The sequence below is a fragment of the Chelonoidis abingdonii genome, chromosome 3 (assembly GCF_003597395.2).
Source record: "Chelonoidis abingdonii isolate Lonesome George chromosome 3, CheloAbing_2.0, whole genome shotgun sequence".
NCBI classification, from domain to species: domain Eukaryota; kingdom Metazoa; phylum Chordata; order Testudines; family Testudinidae; genus Chelonoidis; species Chelonoidis abingdonii.
In genome coordinates, this window is record NC_133771.1 from 203,590,863 (window position 1) to 203,616,020 (window position 25,158).

General features: G+C 45.2%; 1 protein-coding gene across 1 annotated transcript; it reads left to right on the forward strand.

The window, feature by feature from the left end:
- Window positions 1-6,771: 6,771 nt before the first annotated feature.
- On the forward strand, window positions 6,772-13,109 carry TMEM17 (transmembrane protein 17). The gene is made up of 4 exons (XM_032763293.2): window positions 6,772-6,956; window positions 8,906-9,009; window positions 9,671-9,784; window positions 12,373-13,109. The coding sequence occupies exons 1-4, from the start codon at window positions 6,848-6,850 to the stop codon at window positions 12,724-12,726; spliced, it is 681 nt and encodes a 226-aa protein (XP_032619184.1). The 5' UTR covers window positions 6,772-6,847; the 3' UTR covers window positions 12,727-13,109.
- The last annotated feature ends 12,049 nt before the right edge of the window (window positions 13,110-25,158 follow it).

Sequence of the window (25,158 nt, forward strand, 5' to 3'; positions counted from 1 at the left end):
GTTGCCAACCCCTGGTTTAGATCACTGGTTCTCAAACTAGGGCTGTCATTTGCTCAGAGCAAGCCCCTGGCGGGCCGGGCCAGTTTGTTTACCTGCCACATCTGCAGGTTCATCGGATCGCAACTCCCACTGAACAAGCAGCGGCCCTAGTTTGAGAACCACTAGTCTAGATAACACTTAGTCTCGCCTTGAATGCAGGGGACTGGACTAGAAGACCTCTCTCAGTTTTTACTATGGTGCTATACAGCCCACCTTCGCCCCCACAGTCTCACCCTTTGGCCCTCACCCCCCTGTAAATTGAACACACCATCTAATTTCAATTTCTGGGGAAAATACTGGATAGAAGGATTCCTGCTTCATAGCTCCCCACCAAGAGCATAGCCCAGCCATACCATGATGTGGATTTGCTTCTTCGAGAGCTGCCGATAGCCATCTTTGTACAAATGGAAAAAGAATAAATCTGAGTAGACACCGTGGCCTGGATTCTGGCCTTAGTCATAAGTAGCTATAGAATCCTGTGACAGTGAGGATGCACAGGTCTAAATGAGGGCTGAATTTGTCTATGCATTTTTAAGACAATCTAACACAGGGATCGGCAACCTTTGGCACATGGCACGCCAGGGTAAGCACCCTGCCGCGTCCGCAGGTTCGGCCGATCATGGCTCTCACTGGCCGCGGTTCGCCGTTCCAGGCCAATGGGGGTGGCGGGAAGCGGCAGGCAGCACATCACTTGTCCCGCACCGCTTCCCGCAGCCCGTTGGCCTGGAGCGGCAAACCGTAGCCAGTGGGAGCCAGGATTGGCTGACCCTGCGCACCGGCCAGGCCTGCCAGGGTGCTTACCCTGGCGAGCCACATGCCAAAGGTTGCCGATCCCTGATCGAACACAAATATATACATGTTAACACAGATGTTGTGGTAGAGAAGCATGATTTAAGATACAGAGTGTGCCAACAATAGCAGTTAACCTTTGATGGATGTTCCAAAGCCACATTTTAAAAATTAAGGGCCTGATTCTCATTTATACAACGGCCCCTCTACACATGTAAAGAAGCCTTAAAATTGATGTAAATGTAAAAGGCTCTATGTATAAATAAGTTTCTGGCTCAAAATATTTATGCTTACGATAGCTCTCTGAGCCATAAGGACCTTCACTATTTCCGCCACAAGAATGTCATTGCCTGTTTTAACCATTTCCCAATAGACTTCAACAAAACTAAAAATCAATAATAAAAATAATAAAGTAAGTACTAGAGTCATTTTAACTGAATACTGAAGCGGTGAAATCCATCATCCTTTGGACTTCTTCAGTGCTGTTGACTTCAACAGGAGCAAGATCCAGCCTTATTTGCCACCTCCTTGATGCTGATTTTAGATTACAATAACAGAGATATATTTAACACATAGCACTGTGTGTGTCAATATAAATAAATAACTGGTGGAAAAAGGGGACTTCAAGCAGGCCTCATCAGTAGTAATAATTATTGTTTACTAGCCCAAAAAATCCTGTGGGTGTTAAATGAGCACTAGACACCAGAGTGCTAGCGACAGAGAAAAGTAAATGTACTGTAAAGCAGGAGCACAGCTGTAAAATTGCTCTGGCAGAGGCTGTCAAGCTAATAACATGATCTTTTCAAACATGCATATTATAGTCTTTGTGGTATTTGTAATTCGTTAAAACTCTCAGCCTGTCACTTCTTTACTCCTAACAGTGGAAAAGAGCCAGTCTTTGTACTCTAAGCTTGTATGTGCTGACCAACGCTGTATCCATTTTACAGTCTTTATCTTAAAAAGGGAGAAGTTTATTAAAGGAAAACCTGAGATGGGAATGATTTATACTGCATAGAGCTATGACTATGACCTCACACTGGAGGCTGGGATGTACTGTACCCACCCAGAAGAAAACAATGTCAGTAAGACCCAAATCAAAACATTTTGCAGTACAGCTATAATGATTCAGGTGGAAAGATAAGCCTCTGGTACCATTTAAATGAACTCTGTATTTCTAAAATGCCAAACGTAGAAACTGCTGATATTAAATTTTGTTAGATATACTGCATCTGGTGTTTATGGCTTAGTTTTGTTGCCAGAGAGCCCCAGGAGCATCAGTCTGGGAGCACAGCCAGTGTCTCTCAATTTAGTTGGACAACTGTGGATACACAGAGATCCAATATTCCTCTGATTTAAAGTTCACAAGCAGATTGTCGGAGACTTTTGTTTTATTTATAGTTAGCATGTGTGGAGAGAAATAAAACAGTAATTTAATATGCTGTGCAATTAAGAGTTTATTTCTTCCTCACAGTTTCTCATTCCAGTAGCTTATTTCAAAGCATAAAGAACTGGAATCCCTGGGTACTTGTGCCTCCATTAATATGTGGATAGACATGAAGAGATACAGCAATGGAACTCTTTTCCATTAAAAAAGAAAGTGACTAATATCCAGGCCTACTATAAAAGTTTAACACTTACAATGACCATCTGTATAAATATTGGAACTGTTCCAGTTATGTGCAGTTTAATGTTCTTCCTTCTCTTATAGCCCACTTTTATATAAAGCACTAAATTACCAGTTCAGCTGCTGTTATTTAAAAATGTAAGTTCCCCTTTTGCTTGAAATGGAAGAATCTGCTCACTAAAAAACACACTACATAAAATCAGAGGAAATCTCCTGTTCATTAAATTCACAAAAGATGGGTACATAAGCCACAAGACAACTAAACAAGGTTAGCTGGAATACAGTCATATTCTATCTTTGGGGAATATTTTATGCATGTACATAAAAATTAAATATTAAACAAAGGTGTGAATTTTTTTCACCGAGGCAAGTAGGATGCTTGCCATCTGCTAAACACACAGCCCTGCCAAATATTACAGACTCATATCCTGAATTTGGAAACCAAGTGCACAGGGCAAATCCATGCATTTCTTTTGGTATCTGCCTTCCACTGGCCTTTCCTCTACTTGCTGCTCAGTTTTACCACTTCGCTGATTGTTAAGCTGTGCTACCTCCCACTATTTTTGGGAACCAAGGGCTCAATTTTGCAAATCTTCCCTATGTCAAGAGTGCTTCATCATGTGACTAGTCCCATTGCCTATAATGGAGATACTCATGTGATTAGAGACTTCATGCTTGACAGGTTTGCAGAATTAGGCCTATAAAATTAGAAAAGTGGAATGGGAGATCAGGGTATCTGTGCCAAGTGACTGGCAAATGAGCAGCACATCATCATGCAACTTATAAGGAAAAATGTCCTTACTTTTACTGTGTGTCTACCTGCTCCTTTCATAGGGTTACCTCAGAATAGTAGGGATACTGCATCAGTAGCTTAAAATGCATTAAATTATCCAAGACCAAAGTAACAACAACAAAATGAGGTTTCAGGCAATTCAGTTCAAAGTGTACTCTAATGTTCTGAGACCCGTTCCTTTTTATAATGTTTTCCCAAATGTAAAAATTATCTCTAGAATCACTCCATACTATTTATATTTGCTTTCACAGGTAGTTTGTCTAGTCTTTGGAGCTTGATATTGGGAATCTTATTCAGGACCCCTGGATTCTAGAAACAAGCTATATCATTTTGTCTTTTAAAATTTCAAGTTGATATTTTATGAGGAACGTTTAAATTGATGGGCTTACCTTTCTTTTCATATCTAGGACTTATACTGAACCCTCTCTCAGCTTCTACATTTCAACAGAAGGTGCACACAGCATTTCACAGGATCAGACCCTAGTGGTGTTTCATCAGCTTTAAAATAGGCACAGCACTTAACTACCTTGTCAGTTTTAATTAATTGCTAGCAACTCCCAACCACTTTCACTCTCACTCAGGAATATCACTCCCTTCTGAACCTCCCCCTCACCCCGGTTACCTCTAGCTTTCTCCAGGCTGCCCACACACTCTTGCTCCTCTACATCTCTTCTGAGCAATTCAAGGAATAAGGTCCTGCCTGCCCGCATCTATTCCCACGGTTCAGGGAAACTCGGTGAAGGCAATCTAGTGCCAACATCTTTTACTAGCACTATACTTATGTTTACGGTTACATGTAAAAAAAAAATTCTGTGTTTGTACTGCAGGGATTGAGGGGGGATTAAATGTAAAATGGATATAAAAATTCTATACAGTCACAAATAATCTGTGGAACTCACTCCTAGAGGATATTATCAAGGGAAAGAGTTTAATAGGATTATTTTAAAAAAAGGATTGACATTTACACGAATACACTCTGATGTTACACCAGCTAGGCTAAAACTACAAGTGTTATCAATACTCCTGCCAAAAGTCATAAACTTATCAGCTTCAGACAAGGGAAAAGATAAATTGTATTTAAGGATCCCTCATTCTTCTCTGGGAAGATCGGGCCCTGAATATTTTGGTGAAAATCTTAGCAAACTATTATTCCTTACTAGGTCCTGCAGACACATGTATGTAGGATTAAGGTGACCACGTTTTCAAAATAAAAAACAAAAACAAAAGAGGACACTTTTGCAGTAACATTTTTTAAGGGTCACGAAATACTCATTCAAAAGTAGTTTAAAAAGTATGTACTGATGTCACTACTGCCAGCTTCTCATTCAGGAGGGAAGTGTCTCAGAGTGGAGGGCATTTTCTAGTAAATTTATAAGTTGTGAATGAATTCATCATGAATCGCTGAACAAGTGTAATGAACATTCAATCTAAGCCAAAGAATGGCTCTTACAATGTCAACACTTGGCTTTTCTATCCACTCCAATCACCATTCATTATTCATCCCATCAAATATTCCTTCTGCTGCACTATTCCCATAAACACAGAACTCCTGCTTAGTATTGTGATACTCCTTAAACAAACATGGAGTGATCATAATACAATTTTTTTTTAAACTTTTAGGAAATGGAAAACTGGAAGGACTCAGGTGCTCTGAAAGCAACTCCTGGGACAGCAGTAGACTGTGTGAAAATCTAGGCTTTGGGGTGGCTCTGGTGGGTGGGAAACACCCTGCAGCCACATGCACAGGCTTACCAGGGCACTAGCACCCCCCCAGCAGGGCTGGATTAACTCTTCTGTGGGCTCAGGGCTATTAGATTTTGTGGAGCACCGGTATATAAGTCTTTTTCTTAATTTAAAACAAAATGATCACAATTATGACATTGGGCTATTAACGCTATGTTAACTTGCCTTTTAATTAACATAAAGTCATACTGTGGTTACATTTCAATCTTAAAACATGTAGAATATAATTCAAAATAGCCTACTTCTTACCTTAGAACAGCTCTTATATTAGTTTCTTTCGAGGAAGGAGTTTAGGTGCAGGCTCCAGGCTGGGGCAGAGTGTTGGGATGCAGGAGAGGGTGAGGGGTGCGGGCTCTAGGAGGGAGTTTAGGTGCAGAAGGAGATTCTGGCCTGGGGCTGAGTGTTGGGGTGTAAGAGAGCGTGAGGGGTGCGGGCTCTAGGAGGGAGTTTAGGTGCAGAAGGAGATTCTGGCCTGGGGCTGAGTGTTGGGGTGTAAGAGAGCGTGAGGGGTGCGGGCTCTAGGAGGGAGTTTAGGTGCAGAAGGAGATTCTGGCCTGGGGCTGAGTGTTGGGGTGTAAGAGAGCGTGAGGGGTGCGGGCTCTAGGAGGGAGTTTAGGTGCAGAAGGAGATTCTGGCCTGGGGCTGAGTGTTGGGGTGTAAGAGAGCGTGAGGGGTGCGGGCTCTAGGAGGGAGTTTAGGTGCAGAAGGAGATTCTGGCCTGGGGCTGAGTGTTGGGGTGTAAGAGAGCGTGAGGGGTGCGGGCTCTAGGAGGGAGTTTAGGTGCAGAAGGAGATTCTGGCCTGGGGCTGAGTGTTGGGGTGTAAGAGAGCGTGAGGGGTGCGGGCTCTAGGAGGGAGTTTAGGTGCAGAAGGAGATTCTGGCCTGGGGCTGAGTGTTGGGGTGTAAGAGAGCGTGAGGGGTGCGGGCTCTAGGAGGGAGTTTAGGTGCAGAAGGAGATTCTGGCCTGGGGCTGAGTGTTGGGGTGTAAGAGAGCGTGAGGGGTGCGGGCTCTAGGAGGGAGTTTAGGTGCAGAAGGAGATTCTGGCCTGGGGCTGAGTGTTGGTGTGTCAAAGAGCGTGAGGGGTGCGGGCTCTAGGAGGGAGTTTAGGTGCAGAAGGAGATTCTGGCCTGGGGCTGAGTGTTGGGGTGTCAGAGAGCGTGAGGGGTCCGGGCTCTAGGAGGGAATTTAGGTGCAGAAGGAGATTCTGGCTTGGGGCAGTTCCTGGCCAATGGGAGCTGTGGGGACGGCACTGGGGTCAGGGCAGTGCATGGAGCCTTTCCCCCCACAGGGGCCGCAGAGACGTGCGCGCAGCCAGCCGCTTCCAGGAGCGGTGTGGGGTCGTGGCATGCAGGCAGCCTGCCTGAGCCCTGCTGCGCCACTGGACTTTTAGCAGCCCGGGAGATCACGATCGACTGGCAGAGGCTCCAGGGTCGACCAGTCGATTGTGATCGAGTGGTTGGTCACCACTGAACTGTACATAACTGTGGATTTATTTTTGCGGGGAGCCCTTAGCCTGAGTCCCTGGGCGGCTGCCCCTAAAGCCCCCGTGTTAATCCGGGCCTGCCCCCAGCCCTGGGGCTGACACCAGCCAGGCACTGCCTGGGGGCAGCAATCCCGAGTCCGCCTGAGCGTGGGGCAGGAACGAGCCTCCCTAAGGCGCAGCGCCCAGCCACCCACCCAGCCTTTGTGCGCTGGGGATAGCGATTCGGGTACCGCGTCGGCTTCAATGCTTGCTACTGCGCATGCTCGCGTCACTTATTAACGGACAGGGGGCGTGGTCCCTCCCTGCTCCGTCGGCGCCTGCGGCCTCGCGTCTCTGCCCTGGTTGCCATAGCAGCGGGTTGGACTCGCGGCCAGCATGGCGCTGCCGGACCCGGTCAGAAGGAGGTTGGGCTCCTTTAGCCGGACTGTGTTCAGCGACAGCAACCGCACCGGCCCGGAGCGCCGAGGCAGCGGCGGCACCCTGGGTAAGGAACGGCTCCCGTGCCCGCAACAAAGATGGCGGCGGCAGCCTCACTGTGGGAGAGAGGGTCGCCGCCAGGAACGAAGATGGCGGTTCTCGCCTCGCTATAGCGTCGGGGGCTGATGAGGCAGCGCGTTCCTGCCTAGTTGCGCGGTGTTCCCGCGCTCAGAGGCCCTGGGGCTCCGTGCCAGGGGGAGGGAGAGAACGACCCCCTAGTGCCAACAGCTTCCCCTCACCCCAGGGTGGCTGCAGCCGCAGCGCGGGACCTCCCTGCTCCACCCTGGCTTGGGGAAGCGGCTCTGTCGGGTTCGACAGTGTTGGCATCACAGGTGCTGGAACTAGGGGGGTGGGGGGTGCTGCATCCCCTGGTTAGAAGTAGCAGCCATAATACGTGGTTTTTGCCCGAAGTTCCCCCACTATAAAAATTGTTCTCGCACCACTGCTTGGGTTAGGTACCAGCAGCCTGGCCCAGAGCCTGCCCTCATTCGGGGCTAGACCCTAGGTAGGGGCCAGACTGTATTGCCAACCCCACGTGCTCAAAAATCACAAGTCAGGCCTCCCACCCCTAAACTCAGGAGGCCATCATCAAAATCATGAGATTTTTCCCCCCCAGCTTTTTGTGATGGGGGCTAGAAACATCTTAAAAATGAAACGAGATTCTCACAGAATCACAGGATTCCAGAAGCTGGGGCTTTAAGAAAAGCATCAAAAATTATAAAATATGGTACATTGTGGGGTACCATTAGACATCAGCCTAGGGCAAAACATACTGTGTCTTTCTGTGAAAATATTACTGTTCTGACAACCACTGATCTCTTCACACTCAGCCAGGCACTCAGTGTAACTTACCAGATATGACTACCTAGCATTTTTCATCCAGAGATCACAAAGCACTTCAAGAGGTAAAATAAATCAGGCTTCTGCTGCCACCAAATTTAGCTGATATTTTAGGTGTTTAAATTTGGGTTGGACCTGCTGAAACAGGGACGCTTAACGAAAAGTACAGGTGAGGCAGTCATAAAGAGGACCTTCCACACTCACAAATGGTGGTGATTGCTGATTCTTCTATGAGCTGCACTTTGAGTAATGTGAGAAACTTCCAACAGTCAGTTTATTGATCATTAATTCAAATAGATTTAATGTGATATCAATAAATTGGACAATGGGAGAAGGAAACTTGCCAGTTGAAACAAAACCATTCCCTGATGTTCTCATTTTTTAAGGCCTTGCTTTTTATACTTTTGTGTGTCTAGTTTTTTGAGCCTCTGTGCAAATGCTGAATACTGTAGAACTTTACCTCCCACTTAATATTGCAGGGGTCAAAGTTCTGTGTTTCTGGGTTTTAGCATCTAATTTTCTTCTCTCCATAGTGTTTGATTTGTAACTCCATTTTCTTTAATGTACTTTCCAATCTGGTGGTTCTCTTTTTAAAAAAGCACATTGGATTGACATGGCTGGAGTCTAGAATTTTCTGTACAAAAGAAAAGTATTGTATGGAGACCATGCGATGCAAGCTTCCCCACCAGCTGAGTTCTGATCTTTAGGGATCAATTTTAATTTGAGGGTAATCATATATATATGCTCACTTAATCCTAGGCCCTGTTGATGAGACTACTACATTGCTACACTTAGACCTCAGGAGCTCAGAGTGCAGGTCAGTTCACCGTCACTGTCTACGCTCTCCTGAACTGACCTGCTCTCCTTTTGAGCTTCTCTTCCACCCATTCATGTTTTGCAAGTGTGGCAGCAGAACAGCTGCTTAATCCCTTCCTTCCTGGTGCAGGTTTGTATACACCCTGTCATGTAGGTTCTTTAGAATACAGTAGGGAATGATGTAGCAGAATTCTTCCCTTGGACATTTTAACACACTATATTTAATGTTGAACTTGGTTGATCCCAGAGTCCAACCATTAATGTGTTGGTTGAAGTTGCTGGATTTCTCTCTCTTTCTAGATAATGAAATAGTCTCCAGTTTGCCATTGCAGATGTCCCTCTATTTCAACCTTTACTTTTTCCCATTTTGGTGGGTGAGCAGTGTTGTCATGCTCCAGCTGAAGGTAAGCCCTGAGGGGACATATCCCCTCCAACATCTGTGGTGCCTGTCTGAAACTTGTTTCCTCACACTGAATGCAAGACTATGGATTTGTCTTCACCACCGGGGTAAGTTGACTTAAGTTACACTACTCCAGTACATGAATAACATAGTTGGAGAGTCAATGTAGCTTAGGTCGACTTACTCCAGTGTCTTCACTGTGCTGCACAGTAGATTTGCCTTAATCTTCTCATGGAGCTGGAGTTCCGGAGTCCTCCAGAGAGCACTCTGCTGTCGATTTAGTGGTCTTCGCTAGACCCGCTAAATCGACACCCACAGCATCAATTGCAGCAGCCTTGATCTCCCCGGTAGTGAAGATAAGCCCTAATACTCTGCCCTTGTACTCATTACCTTCAACCCAGACATGGAAAGTGATACTTAATAGAGTGCAATGTCTCAGCAGAAATATCAGAGTAGTTGGAGGTCCAAGAGTTCATGACAGAATTAGGGGCAGGTTTGGTTGGAGGCTGATTTTAAAATCGGGGTCTACGGCCTGTCGGGTTTCAGGAACATTGACAGTGCTGCATGAATTTCCAGATCACAAATACCATAAGCTTCTGTAGAGCTGTATAAAAGTGATAGTGCATTCCGTCCCCATGGAATTCTTTCTTTCTTCCTCTCTCTAGTACCCAGTCTTGCCAGATTACTACAAGTTCATCCTTGTTACAGTAATCGTCCTAGCCTCTCTAATTGAGGCCATCCGACTGTATCTTGGCTACATGGGCAATCTGCAGGAGAAGGTATGTTCTGTTGACCTCCTTAAACATCAGTTCAGGAGCCTTAGGGGGCTAACTATGATGCTTTGAATTAGAGAGACATTACAATTACATTTACTTATGAAGGAGAACTTATTAATTGGACTTGAACTGGGGTTTATGTCCCTAGGTAACTGCTCTGTCAGTTGAGCTAAAGAAGCTGGTCACTTTGCACAAGTGAGTAAGTGCTCCTTTGTTTCTGAAGTTCACAAAAGGACAGAATGACTCATAGACTTTAAGGTCAGAAGGGATCATTATGATCATCTAGTCTGACCTCCTGCACAATGCAGGCCACAGAATCTCACCCACCCACTCCTGTAACAAACCCTTAACCTATGTCTGAGTTACTGAAGTCCTCAAGTCTTGGTTTAAAGACGTCAAGGTGCAGAGAATCGTCCAGCAAGGTGACCCATGCCCCACGCTGCGGAGGAAGGAGAAAAATCTCCAAGGCCTCTGCTAATCTTCCAGGGAGGAAAATTCCTTCCTGACCCCAAATATGGCCATCAGTTAAACCCTGAACATGTGGGCAAGACTCACCAGCCAGCACCCAGGAAAGAATTCTCTGAAGTAACTCAGATCCCACCCCATCTAACATCCCATCACAGACCATTGGGCATATTTACCTGCTAAATATGAAAGATCAATTAATTGCCAAAATTAGGCTATCTCATCATACCATCCCCTCCATAAACCTTCAAGCTTAGTCTTAAAGCCAGATATGTCTTCTGCCCCCACTACTCCCCTTGGAAGGCTGTTCCAGAACTTCACTCCTCTAAGGGTTAGAAACCTTCATCTAATTTCAAGTCTAAACTTCATGATGTCTAGTTTATAGAATAAGACCGGGCCTTTGTAAGCCTCCTGGCATAAACAAAGGACTTAAATTTAGTCTTTCTAAATTGTGGCGTGGACTCGGAGCACACACATTTCAAAATCACCTTCATATTAAATAATTTACTTCCCTCATTCTGGTTTTATGCATTTCGCCAATCTAAGCCTCTCTTCTGCCAGTTATACTCTTTCCGTGTCTGTCTATCCCTTTCATCCCCTCATTTCAGTTCCTCCCCTCTTTCTTGTGTTTTTGGTATGGGGATACAAACCTCATTTTCCCTCTCTCTTTTCTTTAATTCCTGCTCCAGCGACCTCACATCACTGAAACCATCCTCTTCAGCTTCATGCACCTCTCTGGAAGCTTTCCGTCATATGGTGGGTCTGCTTAGACGTATTATAGGATAGAGTAGTGTAGCATGTGATGCTCCTAGAGTGGCTCCAGGGAGCAAGGGACCAGGCTCTGTTCCATACTGATATGTACTGATGCTAAACTTTCAGTGCAAGTCTCCTTTTTCTGCCTCTCTGTTTGTTGTTTTCTTCTGTCCTGGCTTATTGCTCTGTTAATTTAATTCCCCTTGGAAGACTGTGCTTCCTGCTCTAGCCTTTAGCACTACCTTAATGATACTGATACAGGGAAACTGATGAGAATCAAACTATCCCCACTAGTTTTACTCTGCTACTGCACGTGTCACCTGAGCTGCTGAACATCTTGTAGACTTCATTGCCAGAGATGCAACCTTGTGTCCACTTCTCCCTGTCACTGTGGGGGAAGGGGGCTAAAGAGGATCACACTTGGCTGGCAGTTCTGGCAGGAACAGTGGAAGGCCAGTGACCATATTTCACTCTGCTTCTGCTGTTACCAGGATGTTTTGGACTCACTAGGTGCAGCAGCAGGGCTAGGACTTCTCTGCAGAGATTTTAGAAGGTGATGGGAACACTAGGGAATCCCATGATTGTCCACTGAATTTAACTCCCTGAAGCCATGGATTTAGTTGAAACAAAAATTTGAGTAGTAAACTGCTCTCTGAGTAGTTGTTGGCTGAACATTTATGTTGTCTCTTTGTTTCATAGTAGAGCTGGCTGGAAAATGGGGTGTACCCTGCTGAAAATTTTGACTTTTTAGCAAAAATTTAAAACCAAAATATTTCAGTTCTGAAATGCTACCATAGCACATCAGGGGAGTTGTGGTTCAGGTACCATATGCTCCTCTTATTTTCAATCAGCTTTGCTCACTAGTTACCTGTATCATATGTGATATACCACTTTCTCCTCTCTTGTTTAAGGGAGCTGGGGCATCATAGGAGTTGGATAGCCACACTGCATCATGGAAGATGAAGTTCAGGTGGGAGCCAAGCCCATAAGAAGGGGTGCATGAGGCAACTCAACTACAATTCCCATGAGGCACAGCAGTTGTGTAACCAGTTAAAAATTTTCAGATGTGGGACATTTGTTTTTTGATGAAAGATAGAAATTTTCCACAGAAAGGAGATGGTTTGGGGCAAATAATTGAGTTTAGTCAAAAAGCCCCCAATTTTTCATTGAAAAATAGTTTAGACAGAAAATTTTCAACCAGTCCTATTTCTTAGCAGTTCCATAGCATATGCAGGCTTTGCGAAGAGGGAGAATGAATTTTTACAGGATACGTGTTTTTGGTATGTACTTCAACTGTGTACACATGGCTTGCATGGCAACAGAACTATACTATAATAACCGTTGATGTTAGACGTAATGTCTTTCTGTTGTAGGTACCTGAACTGGCTGGCTTTTGGCTCCTGAGTCTCCTCCTGCAGTTGCCCATAATCCTCTTCGTGCTCTTTAATGAAGGTTTGAAGATCCAGCCCCTGGAGCGAGCAGTCCACATCATTTTTGCCCTCTTCCTCACCTTCCAGATCATTGCAGCTTTTCTTGCCTTGAAAAGAATGGTGAACCAGCTGGCAGTTCGTTTCAGCCTTAATGAATTTGACCAGCTGAACAATCACCCCACATCTGATTATCTATCCTGGGAGAAAAAGAGGGTACAGGCTCCATGGCGGGTAGGACAAAATTTTGAGGAGCCTTCTCCATCAAATATTGATTGGGAGTCTGCACTGAGGGCCTGACAGGTTACTAGGATAGAGCCTCAGGATGAACGTCTCTTGCTGCTATAGTCCCTTTGTTCCCATTTCTTTGGCTCATTCTCAACCTTCCTAGTTTTCAGAGATCCTAAAAGTAGTTCTTCTGCCACAGCCAATATTAAAGATGGGAGATTTGAACTTTGCTTGAACATCACATTAGCTCTGCCAGTTATACAGTTGACTTCATTTGTATATAGTTATTCATTGGATGAAATGCCTGCAGTGTGTGTTTTATACTTATGCAAACTTTAATTTTTTTAAATTATGTACAAAAGATATTTACTGTTCATGATATTGCACAAGGATATTTTGTTTACAATAAATTCATATTTTATTCATTTTAATAAAACTTCACACTATATAGCTTCTTCTATCTACAGATCTGAATATACTATAAACAACGAATTTAGCCTCACACTAGGCCAGTAAGAAAAGGAAGTATGCAGAAACTAGAGTGATGGTCATGCTACAAGAACTTAAAAAGCTTTATGGACAAAGTTTCTAAAGTGACCTTTAATTTGGATGACTTAGTTATTAGGAGTTCTAGTCAGAGAAACTGTTAATTCAAGAAAACACCATTTGGTTTAGGTGAAGTTTTGGGTACCCAGCACCTCATAGTTAGGGCCTACTTGTCTAAAATGAAGCACTCAGTAATTGAGCCGCACAAAATTACAGGCTATTTAAACATTTAGAGATGTGATCTGCTTAAGGGAATACAGGAAATCTATGTCAGAGCCAGGTATATAACCCCGGTCTCATTTGCAGGTCTTTGTATTAATGTCTGGACTATCCATTCTGGTAATGGCTAAAAGTTTGTTTCTCAGTCTTTGGTGATCAAAAGTTAATTTAATTTCTTCTTGTGGATCTCTCTGGCACTCAGCAGAGTATAGGCAGTTGCATATTGGTGCAGGGAAGGGGTGGTACATGGACACAGAGTTAACGAAAAGGAGAAGGGCAAAGAGGAGAAGGAATCTAATTGCACTATGAAGGAAAGATGCTATAGGGTTAAGGAGTCTTACAGTGGAGAGGAATGTATAGTGGCCTTGTCTCATATCAAAACTGGATTTCCTAAGTGGGCAGGAGAGAAGGATGTTGGGTGACTAGATTCTGCAAGCTATTCATTTAAATGTTATCTATTATTAACATTCAAACCTGATGGAAGCAAGTACTTGCAGCAGTGGTTGCTTCAACTTGCACCAGGTCTGGATTTGACTTATTTTGCAGAAATATGACAAATTGGAAGGAATTTGTAAGCAGGAAGTTACCAGGAGTATCTGAAGTAGTAGTAAAATTGTGGTCCTTCATTCAGAGTCTGTAAGGGAGATGCTGCTAAGGTTTAAGCATAGGATCGCTGGCCCTGCCCATGAATTTTGTAGTGAGAAGAGTTACATTTGAAAAATCCTCCCCCCCCTCCCCCAATAGTCCTGGGAATTCCTTTCTAAAATAAAATGTCCTTTTAACTGTATGCACAATTGTATGCAGTAGCACACATTGTCATCTTGCCTCTGTGTAACTACAGCACAAAGCTGAGCTTAAATCAACAGCTAGAGATCAGAGCCCAGGTCAACTCAAAGAGAAACTTTTCAGAGGCAATTAAAATAAGGACTCAGAAACAGAACAAAAGACCTCAACAGGCCAACCAGAGTATCAATTACTGTGCCTGGCTTCACTAGTGAGTTAACACAAGGTATAACTCAAGTGTTTGTTAACTCCATCCTACCCATAACCATAAATAAGTGAGCAGGTTTTTTTGTGTATGTTAACACAAATTTGTTGGCACAAGTGGGGATATAGAGCAGACCTTGAGTGAGCTTACCTCCTTAGCCCCCAACACAACCTCTCAGTAGTGTTGATTAGGTTAGTGCTGTGATAACAAGTGAGAGCTGCTACTCCTCCAGTGCCTTCCCCACAATTCTCCTAGGGTCCCGTGTCCTGTTGTCTAGCTACTTGTTCCCTGCTTCCTGACTGAAAGTTAACTCCTGCTGCATACAGGTCTCCTTGGCCCTCATTCTCCACATTTGCCCACAGTGGCCATTATCAGCAACTGCCCTCATCCACATCTGGTAGAGAGCTCCTGTTCTGTGATAATGATGCCAAAGACGACACATTTTCAGAGTGCTGACAGCTCCCATCAAGGTACTGGAGAGTCCACAATTTTGGGAACAAGAATTGAAATGCCAAGATGCATGATGACTTTGAATAAACTGGCCAGCTGTAGAATTCAATGAACAGAACCTCAGTGCTGGAGAAAAATCAAAGGGATTAAGATGTTTGTAATCGCTTGTAACTCTAGAGTGCCCCCTTGTGGAGAGAGGTTGCTCTATGTCAGTGTTTCCCAAACTTGGGACGCGGCTTGTGTAGGGAAAGCCCCTGGCAGGCTGAGCCAGTTTGTGTACCTGCCGCGTCCGCAGGTCAGGCCGATCCCAGCGCCCACTCGCTGCGGTTCGCTGCTCCAGGCCAATGGGGGTGGCGGGAAGCTGCACGGGCCAAGGGGCATACTGGCCACTGTTTCCCGCCGCCCCCGTTGGCCTGGAGCAGCGAATCGCAGCCAGTGGGAGTCGCGATCGGTCAGACCTGTGGACGCGGCAGGTACACAAACCGGCCCGGCCCGCCAGGGGCTTTCCCTACAGAAGCGACGTCCCAAGTTTGGGAAACCCTGCTCTATGGCACCCTGCTTCTTTGGCCATCATTTCTCTTCAGGAGCCCTTTAAGTAGTCACATTTATCAAAGTACCTCAAACCAAAATACAATTAGTGCAGTCTTCTTCCCCAGTTTCAACTGGGTATAGCCCTATTCTCCCTGAGGGTCTGCTGTCATGTTTTCCCTGGCTTGTTGGGCAAGGTCTCTCCAGGCCTCACTACCTCCTCCTTCCCCATTCAAGTCAGCTGGGTCAAGAGCTCTGGCCTGATGGTTGGGAAAGGGTGGCAGGCAGGCTATCTCCCACCTGTGCTCTGTGACATCCAGCGGGGCACAGGCCCACTGCTCTATTTGGGCATAGACCTTTCTGCCAACAATCTACTTCCTGCTGGAGAATTGGACCAAATCTAGAGGCCAAGCTGTCTGGTTGGTTGTGAAGGTGGATGGGGCTGCTCCAGTGCATTTCCCTGCAGGGAAGGGTGCTGGTGATGAATCATCTAGTTCTGTCCGTGCTCTGGTTCAACATCCTGAGCCTGTTACTGGGGACCCTGCCCAGTCTCCAGAAGAAGATCCTGCAATTTTTCTTGCCAGGGCTGCACAGGGTCTCTGCATGTGTCCTGGGCTGCCCCTCGTGGGAGGACGGACATGCCTGGTCTACATCCTCAACCAGGTGCACGCCTTCCATCATCAGGCCCTGCAAAGACTTCTTTACAGTTCAGGCAGCTGTGCCCAGAGCATGCCTTCAAGAGTGCTGATACAAGTGGCAGCTCCCCTGAGACCTCTGAGCTTGCAGTCTTTTACCAGAACCTCCTCAGAACCTGGACCAGGTCTGTAGCCTGCCAGTGGGAGGACCTCCTTGCAGAATCCGTGCTAAATTCCAACCTTAGTCCCTCTTGGTGTGCCAGAAGCTGATCTTGGCTGGTGCCACCTGACTCAGCCCTCCTGGACTACGATCAGAGGGAATGGGTGGATGCTGTCAAGATTAGACAGCACATGGGGCTATCCACCCTGTCTCACACTCCATGACGTGAAGGCAGCCTTGCCTCATGCGTCTCTTACTTTCCTCAAGTGGGTTCTGCAGAGGGGTGCTTCCCACCTACCAAAACTCATCATCAAGCCCATAACCCATGAGCCTCCTCTTTCTAACCCTAACCAGGCAAGCACGACCCTTTGTCACCCTAACCCTGGGCAGGAGAGCCCTTCTGACCCCAATGCTAACCCTACGTCAAGAAGCCTTAACTTTTGTAACCTTAACTTTATGCCAGGGAGCCCTCCAGACTGCAATCATAACTCTAGCTCAGGGAGCCCTACAAACCCCAATGCTTACTCTAGGTCAGGGAGTCCTAGTGATCCCAACCTAACCCTAGTCCTAGAATCCCTATGGGCTGAATGCAGAACATACGCCGAGAAGATGTACCCTTTGTGGCCTAATCGTAGGCTGGGAGTCTTATCCTTTGAAACCTTAACCTTAGCTCGGGGAGACCTACTCACCCCAACGCTAACCCTAGGCCAGAGCACTGCTCTTTCCAACCCTTACCCTAGGCCAGGGAGCCCTGCTGATCCCAACTCTAATCCTTAGGCAAGCAGCCCTATTCTTTGGAATCCTATCCCCGGATTTAACTCCAGCATTGCAAGTGTTTCTTTTTCTAACCCTAACTTTCACCCTGGGAGCTCTGCCCTTTGTAACCCTAACCCTAGTCTGGGGAGCCAACCTACATTGTGGGATGGAGGAGGAGCGCACACACTTTCAACATTACCCACTGTTAAGGCTAAATCCCCACTCTGTCACTCGAATGCAGAAAGCGGGGGCCCACAAAGGTTCTAAAAATTAATACTGGCCCCTCCAGGCTTGTATTACACTCCCAAGGTTATAGCTTCCCTCTGACCTTGGCTTGGTAAATGCTGCCACCACCCAAATGCAAAAATACCCCTTTTAACCCAGGAAGGAGCACTTGGGAATTCCTCCCTGTGGGGTACCCTCAAGCCCTTTCACCCCCCCCCCCCTCTGGGGAAGAGCTGACAAAGAAAAGGAAATTAGCTGTGGCTACCAGCTAATCAAACATGCACAAACCTCTTAGGACACCAATAATCCAATCCTGTTCTTAAAAAAGGTAAATGTTATTAAAAACAAAAAGGAAAATATACATTTGGAACTTAGGCTTTGCTAGATTTTAAAAGAGCAATTCCAAAAATTAAGCACCCAAAGTAGCTTTCTTGAGGGTTCAGCTTAAAGGTTACAACCAAACAAAAGCACCTGGAGTTAGCACAGAGGAGATCCACAATTAAAAAATAAACAAATAAACCTGATCGTGTCTAGCTAAACAGTCTGATCTACTTACACCTTTGGGTTGTTAAAAGTAGTTCTAGATATGATCTGATGATTTTTATATCTGGTTCAAACTTGAGAGCAACAGACAAAGGGAAAGTCTATTTCCCAATTTTAAGAAGTTCTACCTTCCTATTGGCTCTTTTGGTCAGGTGCCCACTCCTTTTCTTTTACCTGTGGGCTTGTTAACCCTTTACAGGTAAGGCAAGCAGAGAACAGCTACTAAGAGGGATTTCACAGCTATCTGACTGGATGGGTGTTCATCAAAGGGAGCTATTCTTTCCCCCTTCATGTATCACATACTCCTCCCATTCTGGTCTTTTACATTTCTCTAAGCAGTGCCTCATTTCTGCCAGTTGTGCTCTCTCAATGTCTATCCCTTTTTATCCCCTCACTCCAGACCCTGCCAGGCTCTCTGCTGTTTTTGTTCTGGACTTACTTCACTCCCTCTTCTCTGATTCCTGCTCCATGACTGAAACCATAATCTTCAGCTGTATGGAGCTTTTCAGAAGCCATTAACTCAGCTCCGTCAGTCAGCTGTTCCTTGGGGATGGATTTATATGCTATTTTGGTTTTTTATTCTATGATTTAAAGTAAGGGTAAGGTAGGACACGGGAGGGAACTGGGGAAGTGGAGCTGAATCATAAGAAGCCAAGCCATATTTATGCATGGAATGGTGAATACAATTAGAATTAGGATTGAGAGAGGTGTGCCACACTAAAGGGTTCATATGCCATCAAACAGGCAGTGAATCACACACACAACTTTCAAATTTTCAATAAGCTAAGTAGTTATTCTCAATGGCTCTTCCCTTTAATGTAACATCTTTGAATGTCCAAGTCCTAAACAATGTCATTAAAAGGAAAAACGCCCTGTCAGAACTCAGCCTCCCCCACTCTCAGATCATTTTACTTCAATAAACTAATTTTCCACAGGGGCAAATTCTGGGCATGAAAAGTAGTCTGCTTCAGTGGAAATTTTTTGCTTCAGACAAAGAAAAGAGGAGGGGGCATAATATTTGCTGACCACATACCTCTTCAGATTAAAGATCAATTTAAAGATGGAGCATAGTTGGTGGGTTAATGACAGTGGGCTTGTCATATGCTCCTAGTCAAAAGGAAAAGTAAAATAAAAAAAAATTGAAAAGGATTTCTTTAAAATATTGCAACAGTTTGAGGAAGGGGAACTTATACTTGGAGGAGACTTCAGCTGTACACCTATTCTTCACTGAGACAGAGCTAATAAAAAGACAAAAGAAGGAAACAGGTGCAGCGTTAACCTTTCTATACCAACAAGTCAATCTCTCAGATTTCTGGAGATAATTATATCCAGTGGAATGAGATTACACATTTATTCATACCCTCATCAGCTATACTAGAATAGATTTAATATTAATCTCTAAGTCCTTAATGTAGCAGAAAAATTTGCAGAAATTGGTACGCAGTCAGTTCTTGCCCCATTGGAAGTAATAAGAGAAGGTTACTTACCCATAAATTGGAGGTTCTTCAATAGTTGTGGTCCCTACTGTATTCCACTGAGGGTTAAACATGCACGCCATGCATCGAGAGTCGGAGTATTTGAAAGTAGTGTCTGGGGGTCTGTGCATGTGCCCTGGTTTGCCTCGTGCTTCCATCCAAAGCAATAAAGGGTGTGGTGGACCGACTATATCCAGTTCCTTCTCTACCATGAATTGAACAATTCGCAGCAGAGGGGAAAGCAGGTGGGAAGTAGAATACAAAATAGGGACCACACAGCGTGAAGAACCTCCTCTTCTTCAAGTGATGGTCCCTATTGTATTCCACGGAGGGTGACTGACAAGCAGTACCTATGTTGGAGGAGGGTGTGAGGATGAAGATGGAATGATCATATGGAGAACTTCCATGCTGAAGGAGGCATCTGCTGCAGAGTCCTGCGCTAAGATATACTGTGCTGCAAAAGTATGTACTGAACGCCATGTGGCCACTCTACATATGTCTACAAGTGGAACATCTTGAAGGGAGGTTGTAGTTGAAGCCTGAGCCATCTCATGGTGTGAGTCCTGTGAGCGAGCTCACAGCTGGTAGAAGAGTTTAATGCAAACAGAAATCCTTTTGGTGTTTCCCAGGGTGGACTGTCTTGTCCAGAGTCTCACTGCTCCTGCAACAAATAGTCTAGGAGACTTCCTGATAGGTTTCGTTCTCTGCAGGTAGAAGGCCAGAACTCTATTCCCACTGAGGGAATAGAGTCCATGTTCCTGTGCAGAAGCATGTTGCAGAAGCCAAATTGTTAAATGGATGGCTTGATTGATGTGAAACTGGGAGACCACCTTTGGTAAAAGTTTGGGGTATAGCTATAGGGAGATTTTATCTTTGTGGAACACCATGAAAGGCGGGTCCGCCGTCATAGCTCTGAGCTCACCAACCTGTCTCGTGGAAGTAATTGCAAGCAGGAAGGCAACTTTCATGGAATGGAGGGACAGAGCATGAAGCTAATGGCTCAAAGGGTGGCTTCACTGGCATAGAAAGAACTAGATTCAGGTCCCATTGGGGTGCAACAGGGGAAGGTTCTGATGAGGCCTTTCCAAAACCTAGTGGTAACAGGGTGCATAAAGACAGAGTAACCTTCCACCTGAGGGTGGAACTTGCTAATTGCCACCAGGTGAACTGTCAAAGAACTGAGGGCAAGACCTGATGACTTTAAGGAAAGAAAGTAGTCCAGGATGAGGGGGATCCCTGCCAATTCTAGTAAGCCTCCTTTGTGTTGAGCCCAAGATGAGAAGCGTTTATACTTAGCTTGGTAACATTACCTAGTGGAGTCTTTGCTGCTGCTGGAAAAATGTTTTGTACAGCTGAAGAACATGTCTGTGCTAAAGTAGATGCCCATCCAAATACCATACTCTGATGTGTAGTGCATGTGGATTGGGATGTCAAATCTTGCCGTTGTATTGGGTCAGCAGATCAGGGAAGCTGGGGATAGGAATAAGTAGGTGAGATGACAGGTGGAGGAGATTGGGAAACCACAACTGTGTGAGCCAGCAAGGGGTGATCAGAGTGACCGTTGCTCTACTTCACTGGATCTTATTTTGTACCCGAGGCAGGAGTGGCAGTGGACGAAGGTGTAGCTGAGTTGGTCTGATCCAAAAGTAGGCAACAGTCACTCAGAGTGGTGGCTGAGGCCTCTCTTGGAGCAGTATGTGGTGCATTTGGTTCATCTGCAAAGTGAAAAAGTCTCTGGTCAGGGTCCCCCGCTGGGTAAAGATGTCATGCATTATGGAATCATGAAGTTCCAACTTGTGTTCGATCACAAAATGGTTGCTGAGTGAGTCCACAAGTACATTTTATGTCCCAGGAAAATAGGTTGTGGATAAGGGGATCTGGTGACTGATGCACCAATTCCAGAGATTGATGGCAACTGTGCATAGAACATTCAATTTCCTTCCATGCTGTTTGTTGATATAGAAGACAGTGATGGTGTTGGCTGACATGATCAGAACGTGGTGGGAGTGAATGAATGGAAGAGAATATTGGCTGGCCTTTCATACCACTTAGAATTTCCGGATATGTGCATCTTGGATTCTTGGGGAGACCACATGATCTGTGTCACATGATTGCCCATGTGGGCACCAGAGTGATGCGTTGGTGATGATAGTCTTGTCTGGGGAGAAGGGAAGCAAGGGAACTCCCAGGCACACCTGACATGAGTCTGTCCACCAATGGTGGGATGACAGTACCTTGTCAGGACTGTCAACATTAGGTCCATGGAGTGATAGTTGGGTGAATAAATGGACTGGAGACATGACTACCTTCAGTCCCTTCAGACATGCCAAGGAGGTCACATAGGTACACGAAGCCATGTGACCAAGAACAGACAAGCAAGTCCTGATGGGCACGGGAGGATTGTTCCTGTTGCCAGCTATGATGTCTCTCATTGTCTGAAATCTGTCTGGTAAGTAAGATCAAGCTGTGATAGAGTTTATGGTAGCCCCAATGAAGTACAGAAATTGTGTGGACTTGAGGACTGATTTCTCAACATCGATACAGACCTTGAGAGAAGAGAGGAGGCTAAATCGCATTGAAGTTGATGCATGGGCATCTTGCCTGAATCTGGTAGCCAGGAGGCAATCATTGAGATGTGGAAACGTGAGGAGGCCATAACACCTGAAGTCGACCTCTATGACGGAGATTATTTTGGTGAAGACTCTAGGAGCAGCGTGTTACCCAGAATTGGGCCAGTTAGTAAACTTAGGGAAGACTAATGACCCACCAGAGTTTGGCAGAAAGCAGCATGTTTATTATACTGATAGCTAAGCTCCCAGGACAGGCATGGCACTGGAAAGGTCAGGATCTTGGCTCTCCTCTAAAGGAATTTAGAGTTCCCTCACAACTCTCCTGAACAGCTCCTGGAATTGTCTGAAGTCATCTGGCAGGCAAGCATGTGATGCAGCTACCATGTCATCATGAGAGGAAGAGGAGAATCTTGCTGGTTCTGGCAGAGGTGCTGGAACCAGGCTAGAAAGTTCTTCCACCACCAGGTCTGTATGCCTGGTGGAAGAATCCCTCAAGGGGGAAGCAGGTAATGATTCCCTTGTGATTGGGCCAGTTCCAAGGGGAGCGAGTATTGTGCCTAGGGTCCCCAATATGGCCAATAGGTCAGATCTGATGGAGGTGGTGGGGGTCCCCAATATGGCCAATGGGTCAGATCTGATGGAGGTGGTGGGGGTCCCCATGGCATAGGGTACCATTGTCTCCCTGGTGGCTGGGCTGGTAAGCATTGCCATGGATGAGGTGGTTTCCGTGTTTCATAAGGATGGTAAACTAAAGGTTGTTGTTTTCCTAGTTCTGAGTTGTCAGAAGGTGGATCCCATTTCTAATGGTGGTACTGTCGGAGCTGGTGGAAGAGTATAGAGCATCGATGCAGCGGGTGAGGGGCCCCAAATTCAGGGCATGTCCCTTGGTGGAGCTATAATTTCTCTAGATGTGGAGAGGGGTGGGAATCTGGATCTCAGAAAAGGTTTGGCTCAAGTTTTGATCAGATATTATATACAAAACTAGTTCACATCTGTAATCTTGGTAGTCTGGCTCCTATCCCATCCTTCACTACGATCTAGATACTATATACTCCATGGCAAGCTGAACCAAAAACACATGTAGCAGCTTCAGATACATTTAAAAAATGTAAGATTATTGAACTAAATATGAAAAATATCAAACAGTACTGTACTCCCGTGGGGGGTTATTTTTACATTAAATTCCGTTCATTTTGAGATCTCCGTCCAATTTCAGTTTTCAAGATGGCATTGATTGTCAGCTTGAGATTTCAGAATCAAAACTCCATTAAGCTTCATGGATGGAGCAGGTCACACCTGTTCATAGACTCTGCGCAGACTCAGAAAGACATCACTGTGTGGTTTTACACTGTTCAGCTTTTCAAGGTTACCAACAATCATAAGGACTAAACATTTCTTCATGAAAGCTGAGATCCTGGAACACAATTCTCTGGCATGGGATAAATTTTGCAATAAGTTCCATGCCTGCAGAATTGTGAAATGTAATGGGGCTCTGGCTGTATAATACTATTGCTTCCATGCTGAAGTGCTACATTTCAGATACCGAAATAGACCATTTCTAGATGTTATGCCAATAAATGTATACTAATGCTTCAGTCCGTTTCCCTCTTCTCCTCCACACAGATGATTTGTCTTCTTTTGTTCATTCACTGTATTCCATAGACATCAGGGACAGGACAATTTATTTGGGCAGATCAACGTGGGGAAGCCTTGAAAGATACAGGTTCTCTCATCACAATCAGTTCAAGAGGATGCAGGTGCCTTTCCCTTTCCCCACTTTTATCAATAGGGACGATCTTTCAGGGGTCAGCTCTGGAGAAATGTTGAGTTTCTTCCCTACCTTTGAAGCAAATGCAGTGCTGCCTAAAACAGATTGCAGCCATTAACCACAAGACTGTCTTTGTTCCTAACCAGCTGTTAGAATGAGTGAGCATAAAGGGCAGTAGTGACTTTCCTACAGGGGAAAAACTAAAAGCTTTGAGGGTGGAGTGGACAAAATAAAAAAAATGAATTACAAAAAAACTACTGATTAGGAGGCAGGGAAGGGATTAGCCAAACTGGTAGTAGCCAGCAACAGTGAAATGACACAATGTAAAAACTGGGTCGTTGAGCTGGGACAGCCTTAGGACATAAAAGACTGAAATGAAGGAAAGCTGTGGATTACTTTGTTCTTGAATATTGAATTTTTTTTCAGAAGCATAAAGCATGAAATATTACAGTGATAAGCCAAGATTGGAGACACAGCCAAGGGGAAAAAAAAAGTCTGGAAGAGGTTATTTTAAATGTGCTGAATGAATAATTTGGTTTGGTCTTAAACATCACAAATAGTAAATTGACACAAAGGATTATGCAGCGAGACTGGGCACTGAAGACAAATGATGACAAGAGCACTGCTGTTTAACTTCTGTATTTGGTACAGGGTGTAGCATTTGATGTGGTGGGGAGCAGTGTCAGAGCCAGGGCCACCCAGAGGATTCAGGGGGCCTGGGCAAAGCAATTTTGTGGGGGTCCTTCCATAAAAAGATAATGTTGCAATATTATAGAATACTATATTCTCATGGGGGCCCCTGCAGGACCTGGGGCAAATTGCCCCACTTGTCCCCCCTCTGGACAGCCCTGGTCAGAGCTTTGTAATGCATGGAGAAGATTTGTAAATATTTGTATTATTAATATTTTCAAGTACAGCTTATAATCATCTGTTGAGGAAACAGCTCATTTTTTCTAAAGGCCTGGTCTACACTGGGAGAAGGGGGGAAATCGATCTAAGATACACAACTTCGGCTACGAGAATAGCGTAGCTGAAGTTGACGTATTTTAGATAGACTTAGATTGACTTACGTTGCGTCCTCATGGCGCAGGATCAACAGCCGCTGCTCCCCCATCGACTCCACTTCTGCCTTTTGCCCTGGTGGAGTTCCGGAGTCAACAGGGAGCGCGTTGGGGGATCGATTTATCTCATCTAGATGGGACGTGATACATTGATCCCCAATAGATCGATCGCTATCCGCTGATCTGGCAGGTAGCGTAGACATACCCAGAATGCTCTTCAGCAGTGTACCTGAGCGGCGCTGCTCTCACTTACGCTGTAATATCCACCATGGACTGAAAACACAGCCCTGGCTAGGGTGCCAGAAGATTGTCATGACCCCTTCTATACCTCTTCCACCACTTGGGCTAGCAGCAGGGAGCTGCAAGGTGCACAGACCCACGTGAGCAGCTACCTCACACCCGAGGAACGTCACTCCCCTCCCGAGCCAGACTTCATCGTCAGCAAATAGAAAGCAACAAGAACAAGACCAATGACACATAGGTAACTATTATTATTAGAATAGGACTAAATGATGCATTTTCATCATTCAATCTGAAAATCCAGGGGACTTTTTTTATTTTTTTTTAATTTCACCACATG

What these genes read in the sequence shown, in the direction of transcription:
- TMEM17 (XM_032763293.2), top strand. Translation starts at nt 6,848, where the DNA reads ATGGCGCTGCCGGACCCGGTCAGAAGGAGGTTGGGCTCCTTTAGCCGG. An exon ending in TTGTCATGCTCCAGCTGAAG is followed by an intron (nt 9,010 to 9,670) that starts GTAAGCCCTGAG and finishes TCCTCTCTCTAG; the next exon opens with TACCCAGTCTTGCCAGATTA. An exon ending in TGGGCAATCTGCAGGAGAAG is followed by an intron (nt 9,785 to 12,372) that starts GTATGTTCTGTT and finishes TTTCTGTTGTAG; the next exon opens with GTACCTGAACTGGCTGGCTT.